Raw genomic sequence first — 27,320 nt, forward strand, 5'->3', positions numbered from 1 at the left:
CAGAAGCCAGAAAATCTATAAAAAAGCAGAAAGTTGTAGGATTGTGCTTGAGCATGTCTCTGAGATGAATATGTAGCTTTTTATTTCACGGGCCAATTCTAAAATAGTGGTTCTTCAGCCTCCTTTAGCTCTTCAAAAAAGGAAGACTCTTGTTTCCATGGAACGATAAGGTGTGATTGCAGGAAAGAATAAGAACAAGCATTAGAATCTACAGCTGCGTTCTCAACCTCCCTGACAAAGTCAGTTCTTAAAAGAAAAATTTGTAATAAATGCTATTAAAATTTGCAACCTGCCTTCCACCTCCTCTACCACCTTTATGGCTGTCAGGCTTTTCTGGGAATGTGCCTGTAGGTATTCAGTACTTTCCTAGCTGGGGAGGACCTGGGAGGAAAGCAGACAAGCCTGTCCTTGAGCAAGAAAAAAATTCACGGATCTCCAGCCTGGGCTTCCTGTGAGCTTCCAAGAACGTGCTCCTGTGATTGCTGCTGCTATTTCATATGCTACTTGCGGTGCCTGGGAGCTGGCTGTAAATGAGGGTCCCATTGTGCTTTGGGCCCAAACATAATATGGAGACTGAAGTACTGCAGAATGAAAGCAGTAAGTTGGCCGGACTGAAGGACACTCTTCCCCAGATCTGTGCTCTGTTTTGTAGGTAGCAAAGTACCTGGTAGCACTAATGACAGAGGTCTGAACCATCGAATTAAATGGGGTATCTTTACGCTCCCTGTGTTTTCTTCCATGAAATAGCTTCTTATTTTATGTATTAATTAACAAATCGGCAAGCTTGGCTAGAGCCAGTGAGGGGGAAGCTCAGCCTGGAGCAGCACCTTTCCTGTCTCTTGAGCAAGTAGCAGGGAGGGAATGAAACTTCTCTTCAACCCTCTGGCTGAGTGGAGCTGTGCTGGTGCATCCCTGCCCGGGGAGGATGACAGCCTGCTGGGGTGGGGCCAGATCAGAAGGAAGGTACAGGGGAACAGAAAGGGGGAGAAAAAGACCAAAATATTTGAACTATAGCTGCTGCATCTGTCCAGTGGTCTAACTCCTGTTTGTGGAATAAATTTTATGAGAGGTGCAGTTATTTAATGCTAGCCTGTTATATGTAGGTCTAGCCCGATCAGCATGTTTTAAGAGGCTGGGAAAGAAAAAGAAGAGGGGGGGGGGAAAAAAAATAATAAAAAAAAAGACCAAAGTATCTTGCTTGCACTTTTTGCTTTAATGTAACTTTGCCTAAAAATCTTTGAAGTAAAATAAACATTGTATTTGAAGTAGCTGAAGGCATTTACTGTATTTGTAAAGGCCTTTGCTCTTTGCAGTCTGGTTTGAGGAAATTTGTTTTTGTCTAGAAGAAACAAAAATATTTATGAGCTTGCTTTTGACTCCTGGATTGCCAGGAGACCTCTTCTGTGTGAAGTGGAACTGTACAAAACATGATTTTAATATGAGTACAAAGGAGAGAGATGCTGCTAGTGGGGTAATCCCGAACAGCTACATTAAAATCTTTCTTTCAGTGGCTGCTTTCAAGAATAATGGCTCATATTTGTTTCGATTTCCTTCCCTGTAGTGCTGCTGTTAGGGCTGGCGCTAGCAGCGACCTTGATGTAGGTGCTGTTTAGAGAGGTTGCCCTCAGGATCCTAAACAGGTAACTCCTGCTGCGGGTCGGGAAGTCCCTGAAAGTCTCCTGTGTGTTTGTCAGCACCTGAAATTTGGAGCCACTTTCCAAGTTTTGAAGTGTTCGGTGGTCCTGCGCTGTGAAATCTGTGTTCATCTGGTGTAATTAATTCAGCTGGCAGGGACAGATTATTATTAGCAATGGAAACCCTGTGAAACATGACAAACCTGGAAGTCAGATGAAAAGCGGCATTTTCAGCTGCATTCTGCTTTGATCTTCCCTGCCAGCTGCACCGTGGTATATGGACCAGACCTGAAAATACATTTGTAAGCCCAAAATGTCAGTGCCTACAGCATTGCCATTAAGCTTTATTAGATAAAAAGTTTTTGCTTGTAATTTAAAATGGTGAGCTACAGATGCTTACTCTTTCTTTGCATATGGGGCGGATTTTAGATCCAGGTTTGGTACCTACCTGTTATATTTTTTCAGTGCACTTGAAATCAAGTCTTGGCCTTTTGTGGTGCTTTGGTGTTCAGAGGAACATTGCTCCTGTCTGATTCAGAGTAGAGTTGCTGCCAATTTGGAATAAAGAAATATGTTTAAATCTTTCTATACAGTAAATGTATAAAAAGACTGTCCTATAACCTAGTGATTTGCTGTAAATGTTAATCTTTGTCCTTCAGTTTAAGGGCATATGCACAGAACAGTCTGCTTATCTACGAATACGCTTTGTTAAATCACATGTGATTCTTACTCTGCAGTTGTTTGCGCTAGTGTACCCTACTTTAGTTCAGAAAGAACGGTTAAGAGCAATGGAGAACATTGAGTGTAGAAAGATAGTACATTTATACTAAGCAACGTCTCAGAATCAATTATCATTATTAAATGAAAAACGATGGCAGTTAATTGCTGGTGCATTGGGTTTGCCTGACAAGGTTTTGGTAACAGGGGAGGTACAGGGGTGGCTTCTGTGAGAAGCTGCCAGAAGCTATCCCTATGTCCGATGGAGCCAGTGCCGGCCGGCTCCAAGATGGATCTGCTGCTGGCCAAGGCCAAGCCCAACAGTGACGATGGTAGCACCTCTGGGAAGGAGGGGAAAAACCCCACCTTGTGCAACTGCAGCCAGAGAAGTGAGGAGTGAGACTGTGTGAGAGCAACAGCCCTGCAGAGACCCAGGTCCGTGCAGAAGGAGGGCAGGAGGAGCTCCAGGCACCGGAGCAGAGATTCCTCTGGTGATGAAGACCCTGGTGAGGCAGGCTGTCCCATCAGCACATGGAGGTCCAGGGGGAGCCGATCCCCACCTGCAGCCTGGGCAGGACCCCACGCCGGGGCAGGGGGATGCCTGAAGGAGGCTGTGACCCGTGGGCAGCCCCAGGCGGAGCAGCTCCTGGCAGGGCCCGTGGCCCCGTGGGGAGAGGGGCCCAGGCTGGGGCAGGGCTGTGGGCGAGGTTTGGGACCCCACAGGGAGCACACTGGAGCAATCTGTTCCTGAAGGACTGCAGCCCGTGGGAGGGACCCACACTGGAGCAGGGCAGAGTGTGAGCACCCTTGCCCTGAGGAAGAAGGAGCAGCAGAGACTGTGTGTGAAGAACTGACTGCTGCCCCATCCCCATCCCCCTGCTCCGCTGGCAGGGGAAGGAGAGAAATCACAAGCAAAGTTAAGCCCAGGAGGAAGGGAGCAGCGAGGGGAAAGTGTTTTAAGATTTGGTTTTATTTCTTTCAAATCCTATGCTGATTTGCTTGCTAATAAATTAAGCTAATTTCCTCAAGTTGAGTCTGTTTTGCTCATGACAGTAATTGCTGAGTGACGTCCCCATCCTTATCTTGACCAATGAGCCTTTCGTTGTATTTCCTCTCCCCTGTTCAGCTGAGGAGGGGGAGTGATAGAGCAGCTTTGGTGGGCACATGGCATCCAGCAAGGGTCAACCCACCACACTGGTAGTAAAGTCAGAATGCGCCTTGAAGTGTCAGACTGTGCTTCAGGTAAACAGATAAACACACCAGATTAAAAATCAAACCAACCCCTCCCTCCTAAAAGACTTGACCTCAAGAAAGCAAGCCACACACAAGTCAGTGAAATCCACTCTGATGTGAAATCCATAAATCTGTGCATATTTTCTGGTTAATTTTCTGGTTAGCAAAATACTAAAGTAAAACTCCTAAACTTGTTCAAATAGCTCTTGCAGTAGCAGCAGCCATGCATGAATTTCTCTACTGTATTCTGAAATATTTATAAGGAAAACTACTTAAAACCTGCTTTTGCCACTAAGTCTTTCAAAAAAGAAAAAAGCACAGAGGGAAGGCTTGTGTACATGACAGAATTTTGCTTGCTTATGTTGTTAGAGCTTGATTTCACTCTTTGAATATAAGGTTGTGTTTAAAAGCTATGTTCTTCTGGCATCTGCCCAGGTTATGTTCTTCAGAACTCTTTAACATGGGCTAAAATAGGCAGCAGTAATGGTTAAACAAATATGGCACCGTCAAAGCAAACGCTTTGATCAAATATCATTGACAAATGTACTCTTATGGAAGGCTTTAAATAACGCATTTTGACTGTAGTGCATGGCATTAGATGAATCAAAACAGGTGGGTTCTACAAGTTAGAAATTGATACGATTAATCAAGAATTATAGTAAGGCAATGTGCATGTCTTTCAGTAAGTGCATTTAAAAACACATTTGGCAATAACTGCATCATTCAGTTACATAACCCATTAATTTAAGGAAAAGGTTAAGAGAAATAATGATGTTGTCTAACCTCTTATATGTGTATTGAACCTTGCTCCTTATTCCTGTTTGAACAGAGATTTCAACTTTTGATAGTGTTTATACTGCCTCAAGTACCTGTCCATTGCAGCATTCTGGAGGGGAATATTAAAGAACACGGCTACAAGAGCCTTGTACCGTGGTTTGTTCTCTTAGTATTTGTGAGATATTGTCATGTTGCTCTCCACTTCTTTTGCACTTGTAGGGTCTGCAGTGATTGTGATTCAAAAGTGTCTCTTTTTGACACAGAAGACATAATTGTTGATTTTAAACGGCAAGAGGTCTTTGCCATTGTATATAAATACGTTAAGGAGCTTTGTTGTGTCAAAAGCTATGATCTGCTAGACAAAACCCACTTGATAAATTGGCATAAAAAGTGAAAAAACTAGCAGTAGCAGCTTTTTCAGTATACATTGCACCACAAAATAATGCCTAAAAATGGAGGATCTCCCTGAATTTTTTAGGTGTTCAAAATCTGAGCTGCATAAATGATGAACTGTGGTGGTTCAGTCTGAAAAAAAACACCTTTGAGCCAGCATCTATGAGATGGTTTCTGTTGAATTTAGTATCAACAGATGCAAAAATTCACCTGCCCATCCCCCTTAGGTGTGAGCTCTTCCCATGAGAGGTGAGACAGCAATCTGCAGTGGCTACTTCACTGCTGCAGTTATTCACAGTCTGAATCGTTGTTTTAACCGTTGGTTGGTCTCAGATTAACTTAGTACAATACAATGAGAGTTTTATGGCCTACTGAAGAAACGGCATGCACTCGCTTCTTTTATCCCTTGGTTGGATATGGCAGAAAATTGGTGCGTTTACTTCACTGTGGTGCAGCAAAGCTCTGTTCTGGTTTGCGTGTGGTCTTTTTGTTTATACCTCCTGGCTTTCAGGAACCTGAGCGCTGCTTTTGTTTGAGGATCCAGTATGAACACATGTCATCTGACCTGCAGCCGAGATGTCAGAGTTAGGGTCTTGGTATGTTCCTGGAGGTGCCCCTCTCCTGCACAGATTTATGGATTGAGCCATGGGTTTTCCAGCCAGGAGCAGAGTGTGAGGTGGGACAAATGCAAGCCTAATTGCATTTCTGAAATTACATATAAGCTTCTAAAATCTCTAAAAAGCATGAGTGAATTTTTCTGATGTAAGTGAAGAAGTGTCAGTTGGCAGATGTCCTGTCACCATCGTCTCTCTGGTAAAGTTTAAGCTTAAACAATCCATCTTCCTTTACAAGTGTGCAAATTTTGCCCCTAACGCTTACGTCACTTTGGAAGATATGGTAGGGGTTACTAAACTACTGAAACACTTGTGAAGACTTTGTCTCAGGATGTAATGCATATTTATAGCTCCTGCATAGCTGTATCAATCAAAAATGTGCCTGGCAATGCATTCCTGATTTCATTAGCCTCAGGAGGGCTAATGAGCTAGTTTTTTTTGATTTAAACAAAGTCCTTATGCTTTCAAAGCACAAAGAAGTAAACAATGCCTCGTTCTCTTTTGTTGGATGCAGTGGTTTTCTATTAAAAATACACAGTTCAGTACTACTGCCTGCAGTATGTTTGTGTTGTACTTTTTGAAAGAATGGTAGGGATGGTTGTGATATAATGTCCAAATACCATTTCATCATGTGATTCTTTTTTTTTTTTTTTTTTTCCCCTAGCAAAATTGCTTTTGAAATAGAACAAAAATCATCCTTTTACTTCTGTAGAGAATATGTGTCATCTCTGGAAAGACTAGCATTCTTTGGAGTTTAAGTGAACTCCCCACCAAATGGGAAGCCAGCTCCATGGTGTTGTTGCAGGAGTGTTGTGCTCATTTATTGAAAGCCTTTTTTAGCATGATGCAGACTGACAGCTCTCACTTTTTTATTGCTTTACAGTTTATCAGAGCTTAAGTGATCTTTAGTCTCAAGTATCCGTAATCCTTTGCTGTGGCAGGGCTGTGAGGGTAAGTACCTGAACATAATGAGCGAACTCACCATGGCAAATGGAAATTGCCATATAGATAAGGTCTAGGGAAGCTGGGTTTAAATTAAGAAAGCAGTAAGATGTAATCTCCCAGGAGATCTGAAAGGAAATCTGGTTGCACTGGCTGATTTAGAGAGGAAATGTTGATTTTTAGCTGATGTAGTTTATCCAGCTTTTACTTATCCTACATGTCATCATACAATCATCGTGGTCTATAACTGCAGCACTGGGGAAAAAAGATACATAAATTTTCTTTGTTGATAATGCCCCATATATAAGCCCCAATGTGCATAGTTGTTCTTCATTACAGCCCTGTCACTGTGCAAGCCACAGGGTGGCTGTTACATTGATTGGTCAAACCTGCAAAATGTTGCTCTTACCGTGCCCAGTTCTAGAGACTGTGCTTCTTGCTGTGGAAGTTTTCCTCACTTCTGATTTTGAATGGGAAAAACGTCCAGCCCAGTTCTTCAGTATAGTGCAATAGTTCTTCAGTATAGTGGTGGAATATATGATTCAGTGGGTTTTCAGTATTATTTTTTTTCCCCCCCTCAGCTCACTTTGGAGGACCAACAGTGGCTGCCCCCTCATGTATAACTCCTTTGCTGTCCTAACTCCTTGCTTAACCTTTTATCAACGGGTTAATGCCTTTCACCTTCATCCTCATCTGATACCTGAGGGGACACACACACACACACAAAAAAATAATAAAAAATCTGCAGTGCGTGTCTGGTGATGCTGGCTGGCAGGATTGCTGTAAAAGGGAAGCAAGGAGGAGCCTGACTGCTTGCTCTGTGTGCCGCTCCAGGCTGAGCGCGCCCTTATTTGTTATTTCTGGATGTGCTGATTCAGCGTTGCAGTGGTGCGTGATGTATACAAAATATGAGTGGCTACATATGTCAGATGGAGAAGTAAACGGGTCAGATTGTGTCCTCTGATGTGTATTTTTAGCTCACTGACATCAGCAGGAGCCACATACATCTGAAGGCAAATTCAGCCTGTGTGATTAGCGGAAGAAAAGAGTGCCTTATGGAAAAGGAGCAGAGGCTGCCTATCGTACATTTAAGTAAACTGTCTTAATATATACCCTACTTACACTGTATATCTAACCTTAGTGATTAGCGCCTGTTAGGTATAAATATGGTGACAAGCTGTACCTTTCTGTAGTTGCTCAAAAGTTACAAATGGGCATGACTGAGTAGTTGAATGACATTGAATTAAACATGCTTGAATTAATAGGGTAATGATTGGTACTGCTCAGAGCTATAAAATAAACACTAGGTAGAGCTCTGTGCTATGCGGCAACCAGATCGAGCCGTGGGGTTGCTGGAAGTATTCTGAAATACTCAACTTTGTTGTTAAGTGAGAGAGATAATCCTAAGAAAGCTCTCTATGTAGGCTCCCTGTGCAGTTAACGTTTTAAACCCCCCTTTGGCTTGTTGTTATGACTTCAAAGATACTTTAAAGCCTTTGTTAAATTGATCATTAACTCTGCAATGTTATAATTAGACATTTGAACTTGGCTGCATTCAAAAAGAAAATGCAAGAATGAAAATCCTAACCAGCATTGTTTCTCTGCAGCTCATCAGCATGGTTGGAGAAGGATTAAAGTTCCACAGGAGTTAAAAAGCAATGGGAATTGAAGGCATTAACCAGCCTTGCCGGAAGGATAGGGAGCCATTAATCCACAAAGTTTTTTATTTGAAAGTATGGAGCGAGACTTATGTCAGGAACCTGAAATGGGTTACTACTGGAGATTTAGATTTAAGCTCATAAAACCATTTAGATGGGAACGTTGGACTACTAGCAAGAGTCGGGGAAGCCTTAAGTTTCCAGCCCAGCCGTCAGACATGCTGTACCAAGCGGCTGTGCGCAACCGCTGACCTGCCACAAGTCTGCAAAGCCCGCGGAGGATGCACCGTCAGGCAGCTTTAAACAATAGCAACAAGCCCAAGCGGCCGCAAAGAAGATTGAGGGCTGTGCACCGTGGTTAAAGTTTATGAGGGCCAGGGCTGGGAGAAGCTCAGCTCTACATCTCCCACTTTCTTTCCTCAGTCTCTCCTGATAGAGTACGAGTCGAGACAACAGCTGGTAGCTACTATACGCCCGGCTGCAGAGTGGATGGGAAAACCCATCTCCATAGTAACAGAGAAGGCATTGCACGCACTGCTCCTGCTCGGTCTGGGGAGTAGCTGGCTAAAGACATCTGGTCAGTGTAGCCAAGTCTCAGGGGAAATTAGCTCATTTCGTCTAATAGTAACCACAGAAACTTTTGACTTAGTTTAATAGAATGATGCTGAACATGAGATAGAACTGACTTGTTCAGCAGTTTCAAAAGTCAAAGATTATCTGACTACTTTTAGATAAATATTTTTTTAAGGAAGGCTATTGCTTGTGCTCATTCCCCCAACCCCTTCTCTTCCCCATGGTGATGTTTCTGTCTAATATGATGGTGATTCTGCAGCGTGGGGTGGGGTTTAGGAATTTCAAGACAGTTTTCTCTTTGTAAATATTTATTACTTTTGCTTGCCATGAGCTTTTTTTATTATACAGTGAACCCTCTGAACCTTTCATCTTAGTGGAGCTCAATATAGTGTGAGATACTGTCTGTGTTAACATGCTATGACTTGTACTCCAGAAAGTTCACTCCCCACCCCCAAAATCTTGAGTCAATTAACTCAACCATTTTAAAATAAATATTCTGAACAGCTCATATGGCTACAGATAAACCTCAAAATAACTGGTGAATATGTGTAAAAGTCTTGAGCTATTTAACATCAATGGAATCAATTACAGACCATATTTTTCTGTACAATACAAGAAAATTCCTAATTGTTCCTTGCAGAACAAATTCTGCTCCAATAGGCAGAGAATATAGTGAGGATATGGTCGTTGGGTATGCTGTTGTTTTTTTCTGTTTACCATAAAATTTATCAGCTCGTACTATCCTGTGTAACGTTCAGAGATGTGGAGGAAATTGAAGAACAAAACCTTTTTTTTTTTTTCCATTTGCAAGTAAGGACATCATTATGTATTTTTCATATGCCAATAAACGAATGTAGTGGACAATAGCTTTTCTGTAAGTGAAACGGGCAGAAGAGCGTCTTATACGAGGCTCAAGAGCAACAGCGTGTATGTGTGGGGCTCAAATAAACGCTCGCTCTTCCACCCCCACCCACCCACTGCTGATTGTAAATATTTGAGCTCAGTAGGTTGTTGTGACCATCATGAACTAGAAAATGAAAATGTGTGGACAGGTGTAAGCCTGAACCTTATTTATGTCTCTCTTTATGGAAGACCAGCAGAGCTGTCAATCTTTGATAAGCCCTACCCATGATTTCTGTTTGAGCATGTGTGATGGAGTGAGAGAAGTATGTTCAGCTCTGCTGGACAACAGCAAAAATTATTGTATAGAGAATAAGAGCTTCTAGCTGCCATAGTTCTTAAGAAAGATCAGGGGAATCTAAAGGTCTTAACAGAAATCTGAGAAATTCTTATAATAAAGGGGCTTGAGTTTCCTAAAAGAAGTCAGACAAGTGCAGCAGATGTTCGAGGGCCCCAGGTAGATCATATAGATATTAATAAACCAGATGAGCTGAAATCAGTTAATGAGAGAAGTTCAATCAAAGTTGATTCAAAAAGTGACTGCATGACAAGTACATATTCCTTCTTGAATGAAGATTCATCGGTTTGCTTTCTCCACCGAGCTCATGCTCTGACGTGTTACACCTCTCTGTGGAGTCAAACCATTGAAACTAGGTGTCGGATATTTTTCCCCAAGATGCTTCTCTTTCCTGCCTGGAAACAGTCATGCAACAACATGAAGTAGTACGTGGGTGGTGGTAGAGAGGACATGGAGGAGTCTTTACTGTTTCATTCAACTCAATTCCAAACTGAGTTTCATGGCAAGTGAACTGTCCTTGAAACTGAAAAATAAACCTCTTGGTTTCACAGTTTTAAAAATTTTTATCCTGAAAGTGATTTGCATTTAGTCCCTTTGTTTTGGTGAGCATGGTAACAGGAATCAATAGGAAAAAAATCTACTTAATGATAGGAAAATTAGATTATTGTAGAAAAACTCATGATGCTAGGGGGCTTTGGGGGTGTTGAGGTAGATAGTTGTTTGCCTTTCTGTTTTTTTTGTTTGTTTTTACGAAGCCAAATGGCTTTGGTTTAAACTTGCAATAAGTCTTCCTGAAGCTGGATGTTGATAAAAACTAGATAATCCCAATGAGTGTGATTAACACCATGAAATCTTTTCTCTCGAGGTGTAGAGAGAATATTTGTTTTCTGCCAGGCTTCTTGTCTTCACAACACTTTCAGGAGGTTTGAATCTCTCCTGGCATGCCCGACCTTCTGATCTGTCAAGATCAACTAGTGGATTCGGGAGTTTTGAGAGGGAAACCAGGTAGGTGAGGTAATCACATGGACCGCTCTAGGGAGACCAGCCCCAAAACAGAAACCCTCATAAACCTCTCTTTCAAGTGAGAACTGATAGTAAATTTCCTCTGGTGTTTATACCATTGCTCCAAGCTGAGAATACTTGATTGGATAATTCAAAGCAGTTTGAGGCTGACTGATTTTTTTTTTTTTTTTTGCAGCTTTTAGTTGTCTGAAAATTGGGTTAGGTAGTATAAGCCAATCACATAGACTTTCCCTTCATGGAAAAGGATGGATGGATACTTCTGAAAGCGTGGTTAACTACATCTTAAGGTGCCTAGGACACTTGAGATGAATTTTCCTTTGTATGAGCCTATTTCCATTAATTATAGCAAAAGACATGTGTGTTTACTCTGTTCAAGTACTTGATTTTTTCATTCTCCATAAAGTACTTGGATTTTTCATTCTCCATAAAGCCTCCTTCTAGCCAGGCGGTTAATACTAACTTAGTATTAATACCGAAGTTGTTTGTATAAATGTTGAGTAGTTATGAACATGCTTGACTTAAATCACATGTGATCACAGAGGTTTTTAACAGTTTAGATGATATTTGGAATATGGTACAATGACATTTCTGATGCCTGGATACATGCAGGCTTTTGGTTTGTGTTTGCCTTTCAAGAAGCGTAAATCTTTGATTATTGAACATCCGTAGTGTGAGGGTGTACTCTTCCCTTTTCGACGGATAGCTTCAGCTGGGCTTTTTTGTTACAGATTGCAGCTTACTCCAAGGGCATCCCATTGACATGGATGGGGAGATGGGGATATTCAAGAATAGAGTGATAGTGGAAGAGGCGTTAGAAGTCAGCTCTGTGTGATGTGGCAGGGGCAGCTTAGTGTTAAAGCCCTGAACTGAAGTCTAAACCTGCGATGCAGATGAAACAAAATGTCAGAAGTGTTCTTCTGCCAGAACTCTGAACGGCTGCTTTTGTCATTTAGTCCTGTCACCGTGTTGGCTCCCAGGCAGGGTCGCGCAGCGTACTGTACTCAGCAGCAAGAGGTGCAACTTCTCAGCTCTCAAATAAGAACAAATACTTCAGCGGGGTTCTGTTGAGCCTGAATTCTGATCGACTTATCTTTGTATTTATTTTAACAGTAAAACAAATTGAAGGTTGAAAAAAAACCAACCCCCACCAACAAACCTGCTTTCCCTGCTTTTGAGGAGTAGAAAGAACTACAGAACATGAAGTAACGTTAAAAGCAGCTCCCTGAATGTTGTTAAGGATTCCCAAAGTAGTATTTAATCACTGCCAAAACTAATGTGGCTGAAATTTCCATGGAAAACATCACCGCAGTAGCCAGTTAGTATACCAATACCTCCAGTTTGCAATAGACCCCCACCCCACCCCCTGCAAAAAGCTTGTTCACCCTGTTGTCCTTCTTAAAAAAAAAAAATTCAATGTATCCATATTTAACACTGTGCTTAAGATTGAAACAGTCAAACGTGACTTCTCATAGTAATACCAGGTCACAACTACTTGATGTTATGCAGCAAACTGATGGCTTATTCTACAACCACCTTTGCTTGCTCTTTTTTAAACATAAAAAATAATCAAATTCATTGAAGAGCTAATTCCCACAGCCTGAAAATAAGTCAGTGTTTAAAAAGAGGGTTTTTGTAGTGTTTTTCGGGGCAATTTGGCACCTGAGATGAACACATTTCATGTCTTCATAGCATGAAATCTTTTGTTACTGTTACTCAGAAGGTGTGAAACCACAGATAGTATTACCAGAGTGTTTCTACCATTTTTGGAGTACCGTAAACAGGCTCTTTAAATAGGCTCAATGTTTCTGGCGTTAACAGTCTGCCATTTGGGACAAGTAAAATACGGTTCGTGATAACAGATTTCTCTGATGTAGCATGCACGGGGCAGATTTCTACTGCGGAAAGCTTTATTGATGGACTTGGTAAAAGAGGCATTCATGTCATCAGCTTTGGTATCCCAAGTGCAATAGCTTATAGATATTCAAATACCCTGTGATGGGACGCTGCTTTACCATACTGTCATGTCTAGTAATTTCCTTTGGCCATCCAGCTGATGAGGAAATGCACATTGTACACAAGCAGCCCCTTATGTGCTTTTCTAGTGTAATGTAATTGTTATTAGTTACACTCTGAAACAGTACTGGCTATTCACACTCCTGTACAAAGTTAAATGTGCAATGCGTTACGTGTTCGGGAAACACAAGGTTGTCATTAAAGCTGTTTTTACTGGAGCTGGAGATAGGGTGCAGATCCAAGCGTGGCAGACCCACTCGTTTCACCCATTGCGAAGGAACTCACCAAATGGGTGAGTTTGGTTTTGCTGCCTTGTTCCCTTAGCAGAGTGATGCTTTCAGAAAACTAGAGAACTGTTCAAACCGAATTGCAGTGTAAGTAGCCTCTTGCTCCTATAAGAGGCTGGCTAAAACCTTTGACATTTGATCATTTCTAGAGGTCTTGTCCACTTAAGATATAATTTCTTTTGATAAAGCCATCAAAAAAGGGTGTAACCTAAATTCTTTACATGCACTATTCATGTGTCAGTATTTGGGAGTCCTGATGCACAGCATCCTTTTTTTCCCCTTCACGTTAGTCCTAGGAAATAATTTAGCCTGGTAATTATTAATTTTGCATACTGAGAAGCTATTGTTTTAAAAGGAATGTTTTACAGTGGAAAGAATGTTATCGCTTCTCAGTAATGATGTGATGCAAAGAATGTCGTGCATTTCAGTTTTGTCATATACAGTGGTGGCTTGCATACTGGGTTAGTAACTACTTAAGTTGAGTAGCTTTAAAGCAAGGAGTCACCTTTCTTTAATGTAACTCCTTGCTTAACTGCTGTTACGACAACTGGTGCAAGTGTTGGTTCTTAATAGTTCCTCTGTTGCTGAAGAAGTATCTTTTAGGTGGGATAAGCATCTCTTGTTCCAGTGGGAAATCGTAGCTCTCTGGTTTGGCAGTAAGTCCTTTGGCATCCAGACTAGATTTACAGTTTTCTCGGTTAATGTTGCATCTAACACAATGAGATCTTGAGAGGCTTCAGCAGGACAGACATACTAAACCCAATTTTTTGAAACAGTGAATGTCAAGAACTGCAGAGAAGGTGTAAAGCGAAGGCTAAAAAATTGGATGATCTTTGATATTTAGGAAAAAACGAAAAACCAATGAAAAAGTTTTTATAATTACCGACAGAATTTGCCCGGCTGTGGAGTAAGACTGCCATTTGCTTTATCATGTAAGGTTTTGGGAAAAAATGCCTGGAAATTGGGCATTTCCAAAGATGTATTTAGTTTAGTTACTTAGTTAAGTAACAGTAAATCTCAGATCAAAGAGAAGGCCCTATAGAATATTCAGCTATTCCTAGAAAAAATTGTGCCATGAATCACTTGCAAGTATAGCTCACATAAAGAGCAGGTATGCCTGAAACTTTAGAAAAATGAGTGCAATAGTAATGCAACAATATGAAGTCCTGCTCCACTGCTACCGGTCGGAAGTTCTGATATGTTAATGCATTTAAAATACATAACCAGTGCTTTGGTTGTTCTAATATCATTTATTTTAAAGCGGACTCTAAACTTGCCCTGCATTGCCCAGTGTTTCAGCACAGAAAAGGCTCACCTGTCTCTGAGTCATGCCCCTTGTGCCCCTTCCTTTAAGTTGCAATTGTTTTTCCCTCTTCAAGTACCACTCCACAGAAGGAATTCTTCTGGTCAGGTGGCTTTTGCTTGCTGCGTCAGTTGCCTGCTAGCCTATGTATTGTTGCAGAGCCTTTAGTTTATTCTTGACATGTTCTAGGCATTGTTTTATAAGGTCCTTTTCCAGAGTTTTGTAGTACAGTGTTGCTGAATTCTGAAAAATATTAGTTTGGCGTTTTTTAAAGTTCATTCCATATAATGCCTATTAGTTTCCCGAGGTATTTGATGTCTTGAAGCTCAGACCAGCTGCCACTGAGAAGGCCATGTTTTTTTTAACATTCTTCCCCCCCACCCCCCCCCCCACCCCCCCAGCAATGAATAGTGCACTTGTCCTTTATTTGTAAAAGGAGCAGGGGAAAGGTGATAGTGAGTGAAGGGAGTTTCACAGAGCTGGAGTTCTCCTTTCGTACTTTGAATTCTGCAAAGAGCTGCCTCTGTTGCACCATTTATTTATGTTGGACCCAAACCTGATAGAAACATGAATCCAAGTGAAAATATAAGTCTTTGCACATAACGGTAGCTTGGTTAATGGGGTATGCAACTTCAGAGAGATCTGGCTTATATCTTCATTTTGCAAATGCATGTTTAGTTTGGTCCGTTTGAAACAACATCAAAGCTCTAGGGAGAGTTTGCACTGAGTTAGTCATGCGCTTTGGTTGGTATAAATTAACTTCCCATTTCGGTATGCTAAAATCCTGATGCGCTGAATGATAGCCGCAACCGCTGGGTGCTCACTGGTTGGAATGAGCGCAGGGACTTGGCATGAGGAGGAAACTGCTTGCCTGCAGTACGTGAAATGTATTTGCCACTTTGCTGAAAACGCTGAATTTGTTGCCTTCGATTAGGTTTATTTTGCATGCCAAACAATTCTCCTCTCCTCCCTCTCAGATTTTAGAGGCAACTGTAAAATGCTGACTGAATGAGCTGCATACATATTGCATCTGAGAGGTTTTTTATTAGCTTAAACTAGCACGTGCATTTTCCTGTGAGGAGTATTAAGTGCCTGGACTACAGGTTTAGTGTGGGACTGTTTTTGCAGCTGTGTGGAAGAGCATGATGCGTATTCCCTGGAGCAGGCCTGGGAGAGAGCTCAAATATGTTGAGGCAAAAGCAGGTTGTGTTTATGGGAATGTCAAACAGAAATATGGCACTTGAACTCTTATCACCCAGTGGTGATACCGGTACCCGAGCGTGTGTGAAAGGAACGGGGCGCTCCTACCTGCGAGGGGGCTTGTTTCAGAGCTTGGCAGCTCCGTCCTGCACTGCTGTCCTGCCAGTCTGGAAAACACGAACATTTTCTTTTCCCCTTTGTGATCTGGAGGTGGTTGAAACCAGCACTGGTCCATTTGAAATTTAGTTCTTGTTAAACTGTTATCGAAGAGCACAGTCATTGCTCGGGCCAGAAATCTTACTTTTGGAGGATGAATTTTGAAAACATGCCACTTCTAGAAAAAGAGGATGATAAGAGTATATATGTATAAATAGAGGTAATATCTTGCTCTTGGTGACCTCTCGCTCTTCTGGAAATGTCTGGCTTGCTTGCTTACTTCTCTTACTCTATACTTACTACATCCCAGAGAAGGTCCCATAAAGCCAAAACCCACGCAGAAGAGCTGGAAGAGTAGATCTGAAAATCCTGAAGCAAGGCTGTCCAGGGCACAGTACCACTTTGTAACTCCCTTCTTGGAGGGAGGGCAGGGCTGGGGGCATGTCTTGTCTGCAGAAGAGAGGTAAGAAGTTAGAGCTTCATCAGAAGAAGTTCCTCTTCGGCGTACTCTGTACCTGCTTTTTCCAGGAGCAAGTGGAAATAGCTCATGGGATTTAGATGTGGGGGCTTCATGGTGTCACTGTACATATCCAGCTTTACTTCCATCCACGTTTACTGTTTCGTTGTCTTGGAGCATTTGTGTAGGAGAGGGTGGTGAGAGTAGTGGGTTGCTCCAATGTGAAACGGAGATAAAGACTGCATGTGGTTTGCTTAAAGCCATATGAGAAACCTGTAGCCGAACAGCAACTCAAGCCCTGATCTCCTGTCTTTTCGGTCTTCCTGACTCCTGCCTACCCAGAGAACGAAGAGGGGCATTGCTACAGCTTGCGGGCATGTTTTCTTTTGAGGGTCTGGGTAGCGCCCTTAAGTTGAGAAATCTTTGTGGGTCAGAATGCCTGGGCTGTGGGTAAAGTTGAGATGATGCACGTGCAGTGCTGCCGACTTCGGAGGAGCGAGGCACTCAAAGCAGAGCTTCGGAGGGCAGGTTTACTGCAGAGGGGAAATGGAGATATTCTTGGTCGATTGTTGACTATACAGGGGGAGAGAAACAACAAAAAAGAGAATTAATTTCATTAAAGCTTATTTCCTTACAGTCCTTCTTTTGCATGTGTCCAGAGAGAAAACGGTAGTTCCTAAATGTTCTCCTTTATTATAACGTATTCCCTTTCATGCCTTTAAATCTGCAGATGATTCTGCAGACATACATCTTGTGTTTTAAAACTCTGTACGTTAAGAAAAAAATCACTAAAATTGAAATATAAACTGAAAGCTGCCTGCAATTTGTATACAACGTGACTGTTGAAAACCACCATTTTTTTCCAAGAGCAAATGTTGATTTAATGTAAGAGATGATTGAAAAGTAGAGGTTTTTAGCTTCCCATCCTTACCAGTATTTTTCCTTTTTCCTTCTGCCCTTTGGAAAAGGATGACTAAGGAGGACAAAATGAGTATTCACAGAAAGCTTAAAATTATTTTCCACTTTTCATAACTAGTTTAATCAATAATCTTTCTAATTGCTAGTTTAAAATGTATTGTTGCTTCCAGGCTGCTATCACAGTGGGGCCTGAAGCAAACAAAAAAAAGCACATTAGTATGTCTGAAACCGCTAGATTTCAAGTGTTGCTGTTACCAAACTGTGCAGCAGGTGACCAGAACTTGGCCAGTACATCTTAAACAGGCCGTCTACCATTGCATTCCCTTTACGTATAGAAAGGGAAGACACTGCAGGTTAAGCCGGGCTGAAAATGTCCAGGTTCTTACCGTTGCGTGGCTCTGCTTTCAGGTTAGAGATCCTGGGCAATGTCTATTTTCTTTCAGAAAGGAAGAGTGTTGTAAAAGGGTGATAGTCCAAGGGTGTGAGAGGAATGTGGTTTTCTGGAAAATACGATAGCTTTTATTGCCCTGTCATTTATAGCTGGAAAAAAACAGGTGTACGGTCTCTTCGTGAGGTCCCCCTATAAAATCAGTTAGTGGTGGAGCAAAGGGAAGACTGATGAACTGCTCGGTGTAGGACATGGTTGTAGGAAGCAGCTTTTCTAAAAATGAGTGAGGAAGGTTCTTTGATAAAAAGCACACAATAAGATACTTGACAAGATAAAAATAACCAAATCAGGGAAAGTAGCCTCTGTGTAAACAGTGTTAATATGAAAAGTTCTCCGTAACATAAAAATATAGACTACTTGGCTTAGACTGATTTTTTTAAGTCTGTAAGAGTTCCTTTCTATTTGTATTAGCATATTTTAGGTACTAATGGTGTATCTCTGTGAACTGTGTGTATGTGTGCTTGATCTTAAGTAGGTGAATAATTCTTTTGAATTCAGTGAGATACAAAATTAAGCATATGCTACACTGGGTAGTAGCCAGAGTATTTTTCACTTTAAAGGAGAGGGTCCCGTGTGAATTCCTTCTAGAGACTTTTATGAAGACTTGAATAATAGCTTCATGAAATAAAGAGAAAGTAGTGGGTTTTTTTAAATCATTTTTGCACCAGTGTTAGCAAGTTGACACTTCCTTTCTCTTGCCAAATGCTTGGGGTTTAAAGTCTAGTTCTCGAGCATATTTTGTGATGGGGGAGAACTCCACACTAAAACAAGTACCGTAAACTAAATGTGCAAGCCCAGTTTAATTTACATCTGTAAATTCCTGGTGAATATCGTCAGCAACTGAGTTCAAAGGCTAAAGACGACTGTGTTATGAAGAGACTTGTGTGGGGATGACGGTGTGGAAAGTTGTTCTAAAGCAGCCGTGCTTGGAGACCGTGCCTCCACGTGCAAAGTTACACCACCGACGTCGGAGGCCTTTTGTAGTTGGTGGAAAAATTTCAACTGCCTGCGTTCGGATTTGGCTGAAACATCTAGTGAGAAGAGAGCTAAGGAAATCAATTAAAGTCTTTCTAAATGCACCTAAGGGAGTTAGGTGCCCGACTCCTATTGAAATTCAATAGGATTTAGTTGCTTGGAGCCTTTGGAAAATCTCAACTTAAAATTGCAGGCCTGCAGTATTCTTTATTGGTCCCAGTGCTATTGTTCTGTGCTCTCGGCACCGATTAAGGGAAAATAGAAAAGCTTTGGCAATCAACTGTTCTAACTCTGCCTCCTAGTAAGCATCTTTTTTTTTTTTTTCCCCCCAAAGATGAACACTCATGTAAATACTATTTCATCTTAATTAGAACCATTAATAGGGGGACTTCAATGATGTCCAGTAACTTCTTAGGATTAATTGTGAGCCTCTGAAGACAGAAATGGGATACTGATACTACGTTTTTTGTTTTCCATTGCTTGCTTAATCATTTGGTGCTCAAGACACCGATAAAGAATTTTAGCAAACAATACTAGTCTTTTTGAAAGGAAGGAATAGCAAGTGTTCTGGCTTTAAGCATTTTTTGAAAACTTATCATTATTGGTTTTCACTTGAAAAGATGTGGTTTACAAGATCTTTGAAAGTGGGAAGACTTAAGTAGGGGGAGAAAAATCCCCAATCCTAAATAGTGCTTTTGGCACTTGCTGTTGTTTATTAAGTGTTTATAGATATAGATATATATGAAAAAACATTTATATCTTTATTTTTGATCTGTACTTCATCAAGTTGGATTTTTTACTTTATTGAGCTTGGTGTCTGTCTTTGTTTGCCTAGGCCATCTGATTTTGCTGTTCTGTGTATCTTAGAAAACACAGTTCAGCTTTCCGGAAAAAATCCTGCCTTTCTCAACAGAACAAAGAGGGGCCTCTCTGTACAGAGTGAGAGAGATTAGAAGAAACAGTTGCCTTGCTGCTGTGAATTTGCATACCCTGCTTGGGCTGTGCACAAGTGCTGTCTGAAGCATTGCAAGCCCTGATGTGTCAGGTGAACAGCGTGCCGTGAAGTGGGCTCTCGCGCTCTCTGAACTCATGTGTAGCCTGCAGCGGTTTGTTTCTTGCATGTTACCCTTCCCTGAGTGTAAACGCAACCTGTTGCTCTGCACAAGACACATTCCTGCTGGTTTTTTAATCTTTCAGTGGCTGTAGAGGATACACTGCATTCTTGCTTGTGAAGATGCTGAGCCTGTTTCTCTGTTGCCCTTGGCTGACAGCAAGTGTCCCATTCGTACTTTGCATTAACATCAGCAGATCTAGTGTCCCCTCTCTTGGCTCCTTCAGAGATGTCCTTGTCACAACTTCTGAACAAAACCTCTGGCAGTGTCCTTGCCTGCACTGCTGCTGCCTGAGATTGCGAGGAGGGTACCGCGCTGTGCTGCGTGGGTACCGCTCTGTGCCGCGTGGGTACCGTACTGCGTGAGTACCGCTCTGCGCCATGTGGGTACCGCTCTGTGCCGCGTGGGTACCGTACTGCGTGAGTACCGCGCTGCGCTGCGTGGGTACCGCCCTGTGCCACATGGGTACAGCTCTGCGCTGCGTGCCACCAGCTCCGTGCAGAGCTCTCCCATTGCCTCGCCTCGCAAACAGGCCGGGAATCTTGCAGCAAAGGTAATGCTGCTTCGCCCACAATCCCTATACAAGCTATGGGAAAACTTATTTCCTTGTTTAAAGGAATTCATGTGAATTTTATCATCCTTGAAGCTAGAATCTGAAACAAACCAGATTTGAAAGAGTCATGGAAATAATATGGTTGATCCCTCCAATGAGGATAACGTAAAAGAGATTGCGATATGGCAGAGATGGGTAGGAGTCGTATTGCCAGGAAAACGCTGGGGGGGGGAGGAAATTCTTACAGCACAAGAAGTGTGTGCTTATGAGGCTTCAAGGAATCACCCTCATCAATGCCTTTTGTTTTCCTGTGCTTTTTCCCTCCCTTTTCTTTTAGCTGTATGTCATCTTTGATTTTTGGTCTTCAGTAGCCAATCGCAATAACGTAGTGGAATGCTTTGCCTCCTTTCTCCTAAAACAAGTATTTTACCTCTCTTACATTTATAGAGTTCGTTGAAAACAGTCCAGACTCAGAGTAAAGGCATTCTTGTTCATAACAGGTTTCAGATGACCTCATCTAGTCCTCCCACATCAAATGGCTGCATGAACTTCTGTGATGCTCCATGACCAATTACAGCTTTGAGGTCTACAGGCAGAGCCTCAGGCAATATATTCTCTATGCAGATGCTTTTTCAGCCTCCAGAGACAATTTCTTTATATGTTAAATAGCTGTTGTTACACTGTTGTGATCCATTCTATGTCAGGATTTTGTTGTGTTTTTTTTTCCCCAAGCTATTAATCTGTCTAATTGCTTAAAAACATCTCCTTTGGCTAAGTTTAGGGATTCTGTCCTTCCTTTTGGAGTTGCTACTGCACTCTATCTCACAGTGTGGATGTTGGATGCCTCCCAAAATTTGATTGTAGCTCTTCCAAAGCAGTGGGGGTGGAGTAGTAAAGGAAGGGCTTTTCAAGATGCATTTATTAGCAAAACAAAGCAGATCTTGATTTTGCTTGTATATATTTGTATTTGTTTTCATAGATCTGACTCTCCAGTTGCACAGCTGTCCTTTCCTCTTTCCTGTCCAGTCCTTTTCATAAGTAACTTTTCCCTTTTGTCCTCTGATGGAATATCTTGGTTTTTTGCCTAATGGCATCACCAAGTTTGTTGAGGTGATAAAGTGTCTTTACCCACAGCAGGTCCAGTTCTTTGGTGTGAGTCAAAGCTAATACACAGGCTTTTCATCACAGCTGTTCTTTGAGCCCTTCTCTGTGTGTTCCGTGTGTAGGTTTATTATGAAACTGATTAATCCCTAGGCACTGCAGAGATACGGGCTGTGATGATAGACAGCATGGGTAGGTTTGTCAGGGGACTGTGTTTTTATGGATCCTGCCTAAGTTCCTTCATCTGATGATGAGAGCTGTACTTTAGCCAGGTGATAAAGTTATGACACATCTATCTTATGCTGAGGATAATTTCTGGGGTTTGATGGCTCTTTCATTATACTGGAAGCAATTCCCAAAGCTGTTCATGTAGTAGCTGATCAACTCAAAGGAACTTCTGTTTCCACGTCAAAACTGTGAAAATGAATAGTGAGATGCACTGAAAAAATCTGACATGAGACTTCCGAAATGGAACCCGCATGCTGACCTAACTCCTGCACCAATGCACCAGTGAGGGCTCAAGCTCCTTTACTGGTCTTTATGAGAAATGTTTCATTCCCTGGCATCTGCTAAATGGCTACCTGGAGATCTATTGTAGTTTCCCCAAGGATTGTACCATAGCAGAAATGCCAAAGGCTTGTTACACTAGTCTTGTCTACCCGTTCCTTTTAGTTGAAAGTGTTGTGAATTTACATGTGAGAAGTTGCTCACAGCTGGAGGGTTACCAACACTGATGGACTTCTTCAAGAAAAGCAATCTACATGTGTACCTCGTGTTTATCTTCCCTACCTTTTCATCCAGAGTTAATCTGGTACTTGGCTGTGCTGGGATTATGTGGCTGAGGGGGCATGAAGATGGCATTGAACATATGCCTGGGCTGAGCAGGAAGGATGGCAGAAGTTTGAGGGTACCATGTACAAATCAATAATTGAGAGGAAAAAATGTCTCTCCTCTTAAGCAAGAGGGCTCCTATATGCCCACAGTATGAAGGTACCTGACTGTCACGTCTCAGAAGACTCTTTTTACCATGTCAGTATAAGCTTTTTTTCTCAGTGTTGTACTTCTGTTTTCACCGTGTAGAAAGGAGATCACATATAAGTTACATAGGGTTGAGCGAGTCCTTGGACAGTGCAGCTCTTGTGTGTGTAATTTTAACCGAGAAAACTCCACGGAGCTTTAATCCCCACTCCCACTAGTGTTGCCCCACTGTTGCAGGCAGTTATTTCCTCTGTATTTTAATTTTCCCTTTGTGCTGAATGTTGCTTTGTTTCTTTATTTCACTCATTCTTTACATCCTTTCTGTCTGCGCAGCACTTTATCCTTCCATTTTCCTGTACTGGCTTCTTTAAGCCATGTTTCAGTGTAGCCGATTCATTGTGAGAAGCACAGACTCATACAGTGCACTTATTAGGTAAGTATTAAGTAGGCAGTTAGGAGAAAGTATCCAAGAAACAGCAGAAAAAATTAATCTGTAATGCAACTCAGATTTGCTGAAATTCTCAGGTGTGAGGCATTGCTGCTCTCTGCCAGGGTAATGCCTATTAAATGGAATTAGCCCTAATTACCACCAGGATAAATGGACCAAGGATCAGGTTGGCATCCTTCTAGTTAATGTAAACTTCGTGTTAAGCTGTTAATCGGGAAAATACAGGCAATAATTTAGTAGTTCAGGAAGGCATAATTTTCTAATGTATTTTTTCCTTGTTGTCTGCAAGTTTCTGTCTGCTAATATGCGTACTGACAGAAATTCATCAGCCTCCTCCACCCCCAGGAGACTACTTATTAGATTTATGCAATGCAAGATATTAAAAACACTTTTGTCTGTCACACAGCCACGGGCAGGGGAGGGGGAATTTGCCAGTTGCTAATGGATACCTGGAGGTTTTGTGTATGACCATGAAGAACAGCTTGTGCACTTTCACCCCCAATGTTCCCTGAATAACTTGGGTCTCATTTAGGTCAATAAGCCTTTATCAAAACGTCAGGAGTGAAAAATGTGTCTTGGTGTAAGCCGACTGGTCGTTCCCTCCAGTCACCGGAGTCTATAGGACAATCAATGTTTTCTAAGCTTGTCTGCATGTCACGCAAAGAGCTGGGTGACAGTAACCATTGATGGCGTGTCTGTCGCATTGTCTTTGGGCCAGCCCCCATTTGCATACTTGCCGGTGTGCCTGTTAGCCAACGAACCATGGAGGGCCTTTAAAAAATGTACGCGCACAACTCCGATGCAAATTGCCTACACAGAGAATACGTGCTGCTTTAAAGCACAATCCAGGCTTTCACTTTCTACCTTTTTGCTATAAAACTGAAACTGTGATCCTGACAAGGCCGCGGCGCCTGGTCCGAGCGCTGGCTGTGGTTTCATTGTGCTAAAACATTAACTTTTCTCTGGGTTTTTCTTTGCCTACCAAGATAATTTTTTCGTTTTCTTTTGCTTTTGGTAGTTGCTTTTGGGGATATCGAAACAGTATTATCTGTGCTATCACACATGATGTGAGGCCGTACCTCCCTTCCTCAAATTAGTTCTTTTTAAACGAAGGGTGGCGTTTGCTCCCTGGATGCTTGCTGTTGTCTTTTGTTACAGGAGTTTGCTCCATGGTCGTGATGGAAGGAGACTTACTAGCCTTCTGCATACGGAAGAGTACTTGGATATCAGTTTATTGACCGTGTTTGTGAAATGAATACTATCACCTGATCAGAAAGGACAGCCTCTGGTGCTTTATTTTGCTGTGAGCAATTCAACAGCACCTCCTCTAGAGCAGGGCTCATATTTTTACCGTTTGCTGTAGGTTCCTAAGTGACACGAGGTGAAATCGGACAAAGGGACAGTTGCATGGCGTTTGAGGCTTCTGGCATAAGACTTAAAGCATCTGCTGCAGATGCTGGTTTTTTAGACTTATGACATTATGACTTCATTTTATTGAAAAATATTTAATATTAGTTCAGTTTTTAAAAAAAGGTGAAGGGTTCTAGTGGATCCTTTTAGAACGAAGCTGTAGAATAGATTCTTGGCTGGGTTGAAGGGTTACAACCAACGATCTGTACAGTTTCATTACATCTTGAAAATCTAACTGGAATACAAGTGACTATAAACAATTGTGCTAGCTGTTCTGCTGCATCTGACATCTTGCCAGGTTATGAGCTTGTCAAAACTAAGGGAAAGAGTCCTGGCTAATGTTCTCCTAGCTCAGGGATCCTCAAACATTTTAAACGGGGGACCGGCACGCGGATGAAGTGGCAGGAGGCCATCTGCGGCTGCTTGGCTTCCCCCCCCCAGCCCCTGGCAGGGGGGTCAGTAAATACCGGGGGCCAGACTGAGGACCCTGGGGGGCTGTATCTGACCCAAGGGCTGTAGTTTGAGGACCTCTGTGGACCTAGCTTTTCTAGAAGTGTCCCGGAGTCAAACTTCAACACTGTAGTGCCCCGAGATGAACGGTTTGTTATGCCATCGGGAGACTGGTGGCTTAGAGCCACAAAAAAAGATTATGGTGAAGTCAAATGATGCATAATGTTTTTCTCCTCTCCTTTTGCTGTGTACAGACCTATAATTTTACTCTATTCAGGGCAGCATCCCATGCATCTTTGAAGCTAATCATATGATGACCATTCATCTTGACTGGACTACGGTTGTACCCAGGTTGTTTCAGATAATTTGGAAAATAATCATTGGTGTCATCTTGAGTCCCATTTGCCAATCTGTTATGGAAAACAGCAGTGAACCCTGCAGAAATGTGTGGAGACTGGATAAAATGAGCAGTATGTCTTCTCTGCAGTTGCTGTTTATACTAAATCACTCTCTGAAATAAGCAGCTTGTTCTTTAAGTCTGTGTTATCCCATGTAACTGTGATACCTTATGATCCGTTTCTCTGCTTTACTCTTTCCATATGCCACGTGTTGTGTGTTACCATTCCAATTAGTAGATTTTGCTGTTGGCTTTGATGGAGAACGTGACCAGTTATTAATCGAGTTGGCCGATAAGGAGGCATTGCAGCTTGCTGGTACTCAAAACTACTCTGAGTATGCCGTGCTCAACCAACCTGTAGGAAAGCAAGGTTTATCTGCACACTAAGTTCCAAATACGATGCAATTGTACCTCTGTCTCATCAACAAAAATGTCAGATGTCTTTGACATTATCACTTGTAGGCCTTTCTAAAGTCATACTGCAGTGTAGATGTGTAGTTAACGTGTAGCTTGGTGCGAGCAGTGCGTCAGGACTCGACCTCTGTTTCTGCTGATGCCTCTCGTTGTCTGCAAGAGGATGGCAAAGCCGTGCCTGAGGTCTCATGTTTCCAGTGCACACGGAGACTGCTCTATTGTAATGGGTACCAGATATCTTTTTCAATCCATGTGAGATTAAAGGAGGAGTGAAAAAGTATAAATAAGTGGAAAGTTAAGCGGATATGGTAAATGGAATGTGAAGCACACCTCTTCCCAAAATGAAATAGGCTGACAAAATACTCATCTGCTCAGTACCGACACTGCTTGTTTTCTTTGGCTCAGTCAGGAAACTTCTTGTTTGAATTAGACCAAGTGAATTGCACAGAATGGTTTTCAGTTTTCGTATGTGTAGACAAGCCAAGCTGCATGCAATTGAAGTATTTAAACTTGCTCTACATCTTTTCTTTGTCACTCTTACAGGATTTTCTATGTCACTTTAGATTATTTTGGTATCGCTGACTTTTTTGTCACCTCCTAAATTTTACATTTTATTCTACCATTTCCTAATATGTTCTGAAAAAAGATGAAAGACAGTATATATATGTGTGTGTGTATATATATATACACACACATATATATATGTGTGTGTGTGTGTGTATACAGTACGGAATTAACCCAGTTCCCTGTCTGTTTCTTTTAGGAAATTGTGTTAGTGGTATTCTTTGGAACAGAATATGTGGTTCGGTTATGGTCAGCAGGATGCCGCAGTAAATATGTTGGAATATGGGGAAGGCTCCGTTTTGCTAGGAAGCCTATTTCAATCATTGGTGAGTATGCACAAGTTGCAAAGTTGAGATAAACAATGAGCAAAATTTGTCCTTGAAAGTTTTGAGAAGTGAAATTTCTGCAGTTTTTGAAGCCAACTTAGAGCAAGATCTCTTGTCATTAACATTAATGTACATCTGAATTTCCTTTCAGGATTCCATGGCACTGTCATTTGAGAACAAATGTAGCTTGGTTTGTTTTTCCAGAAGAGCAGAATGTTTTTTCACAAGTGATCTGACGCTTTGCCAGAAATAAGTCTTGGCCATAATCCTGTCTCTTGTGACCTCAGGATCCCAGACATTGTACAATAGCTACAACTGTATTTTTACATTTATTTTGCACCCTAATTGAGCTATGTACTGCATGGTGGAGCATGCTAGATGCACTGTAGTTACTTTGTGTATTTATTGGATAAAAATACGGATTTCAGTGATGCATTTGGAACGAGGCACCTGACTTCCCTTCATAGTCACCGCAGCTGGGTTCCTAACATGACTTCACCTTCTTAGAAATTACATCCATATATTCCATATATGGCACAAACCATCATTTTTATATTTTTTAGAATGCTTATCATTCATTTAAAAATTTCACTGAAAGAAACATACTAATCCAAAATCAATTTGTATTTTGTTAGCCAATGTTGAAAGAACTATGTAAAGATCCTTGCCCTGAAGCACTTAAAATACAAATGGGTTAAACAAAGCAGATTTTGGAAGCAGAGTATTGTTACAGAAGATAGTAATTCTTGTTCTGTGACATAGTTTTTTTCCACTACTCAGTATTTGTTGGTGAATAGAGGATACAGTTTTTCATAAACTATCTAGTTTTTCTGAATATAAGTTACAAAATTTTGTACTTAGGTATTTTTACAAGCATAAAATACTTTAGTTTCTCTGTGCACGTATATAAATAACAGCTGTATCTCAGGTTATAGCCTGCAACTATAAAATGGCTTTGACTGCGTCTTTGCACTCTGTCCACAATCTGTTTCTCTCGAGACCTAGAACTAGGGGTTCTGAGACATCATCGGATTTATTTCAGCTTGGA

At 41.7% G+C, this 27,320-nt stretch overlaps 1 protein-coding gene across 2 annotated transcripts in view; it reads left to right on the forward strand.

Annotated features, from left to right (window-relative positions):
* Positions 1–27,320, forward strand: part of KCNQ1 (potassium voltage-gated channel subfamily Q member 1) — a 362,823-nt gene that overhangs the window by 65,080 nt on the left and 270,423 nt on the right. For both annotated transcript variants that reach the window (XM_056354505.1, XM_056354506.1), the window contains exon 3: positions 26,146–26,272. In XM_056354505.1, coding sequence (XP_056210480.1) covers positions 26,146–26,272 — 127 coding nt within the window. The remainder of the gene's footprint in view (positions 1–26,145; positions 26,273–27,320) is intronic.

The sequence above is a fragment of the Falco biarmicus genome, chromosome 10, assembly GCF_023638135.1.
Source record: "Falco biarmicus isolate bFalBia1 chromosome 10, bFalBia1.pri, whole genome shotgun sequence".
Taxonomy (NCBI): Eukaryota; Metazoa; Chordata; class Aves; order Falconiformes; family Falconidae; genus Falco; species Falco biarmicus.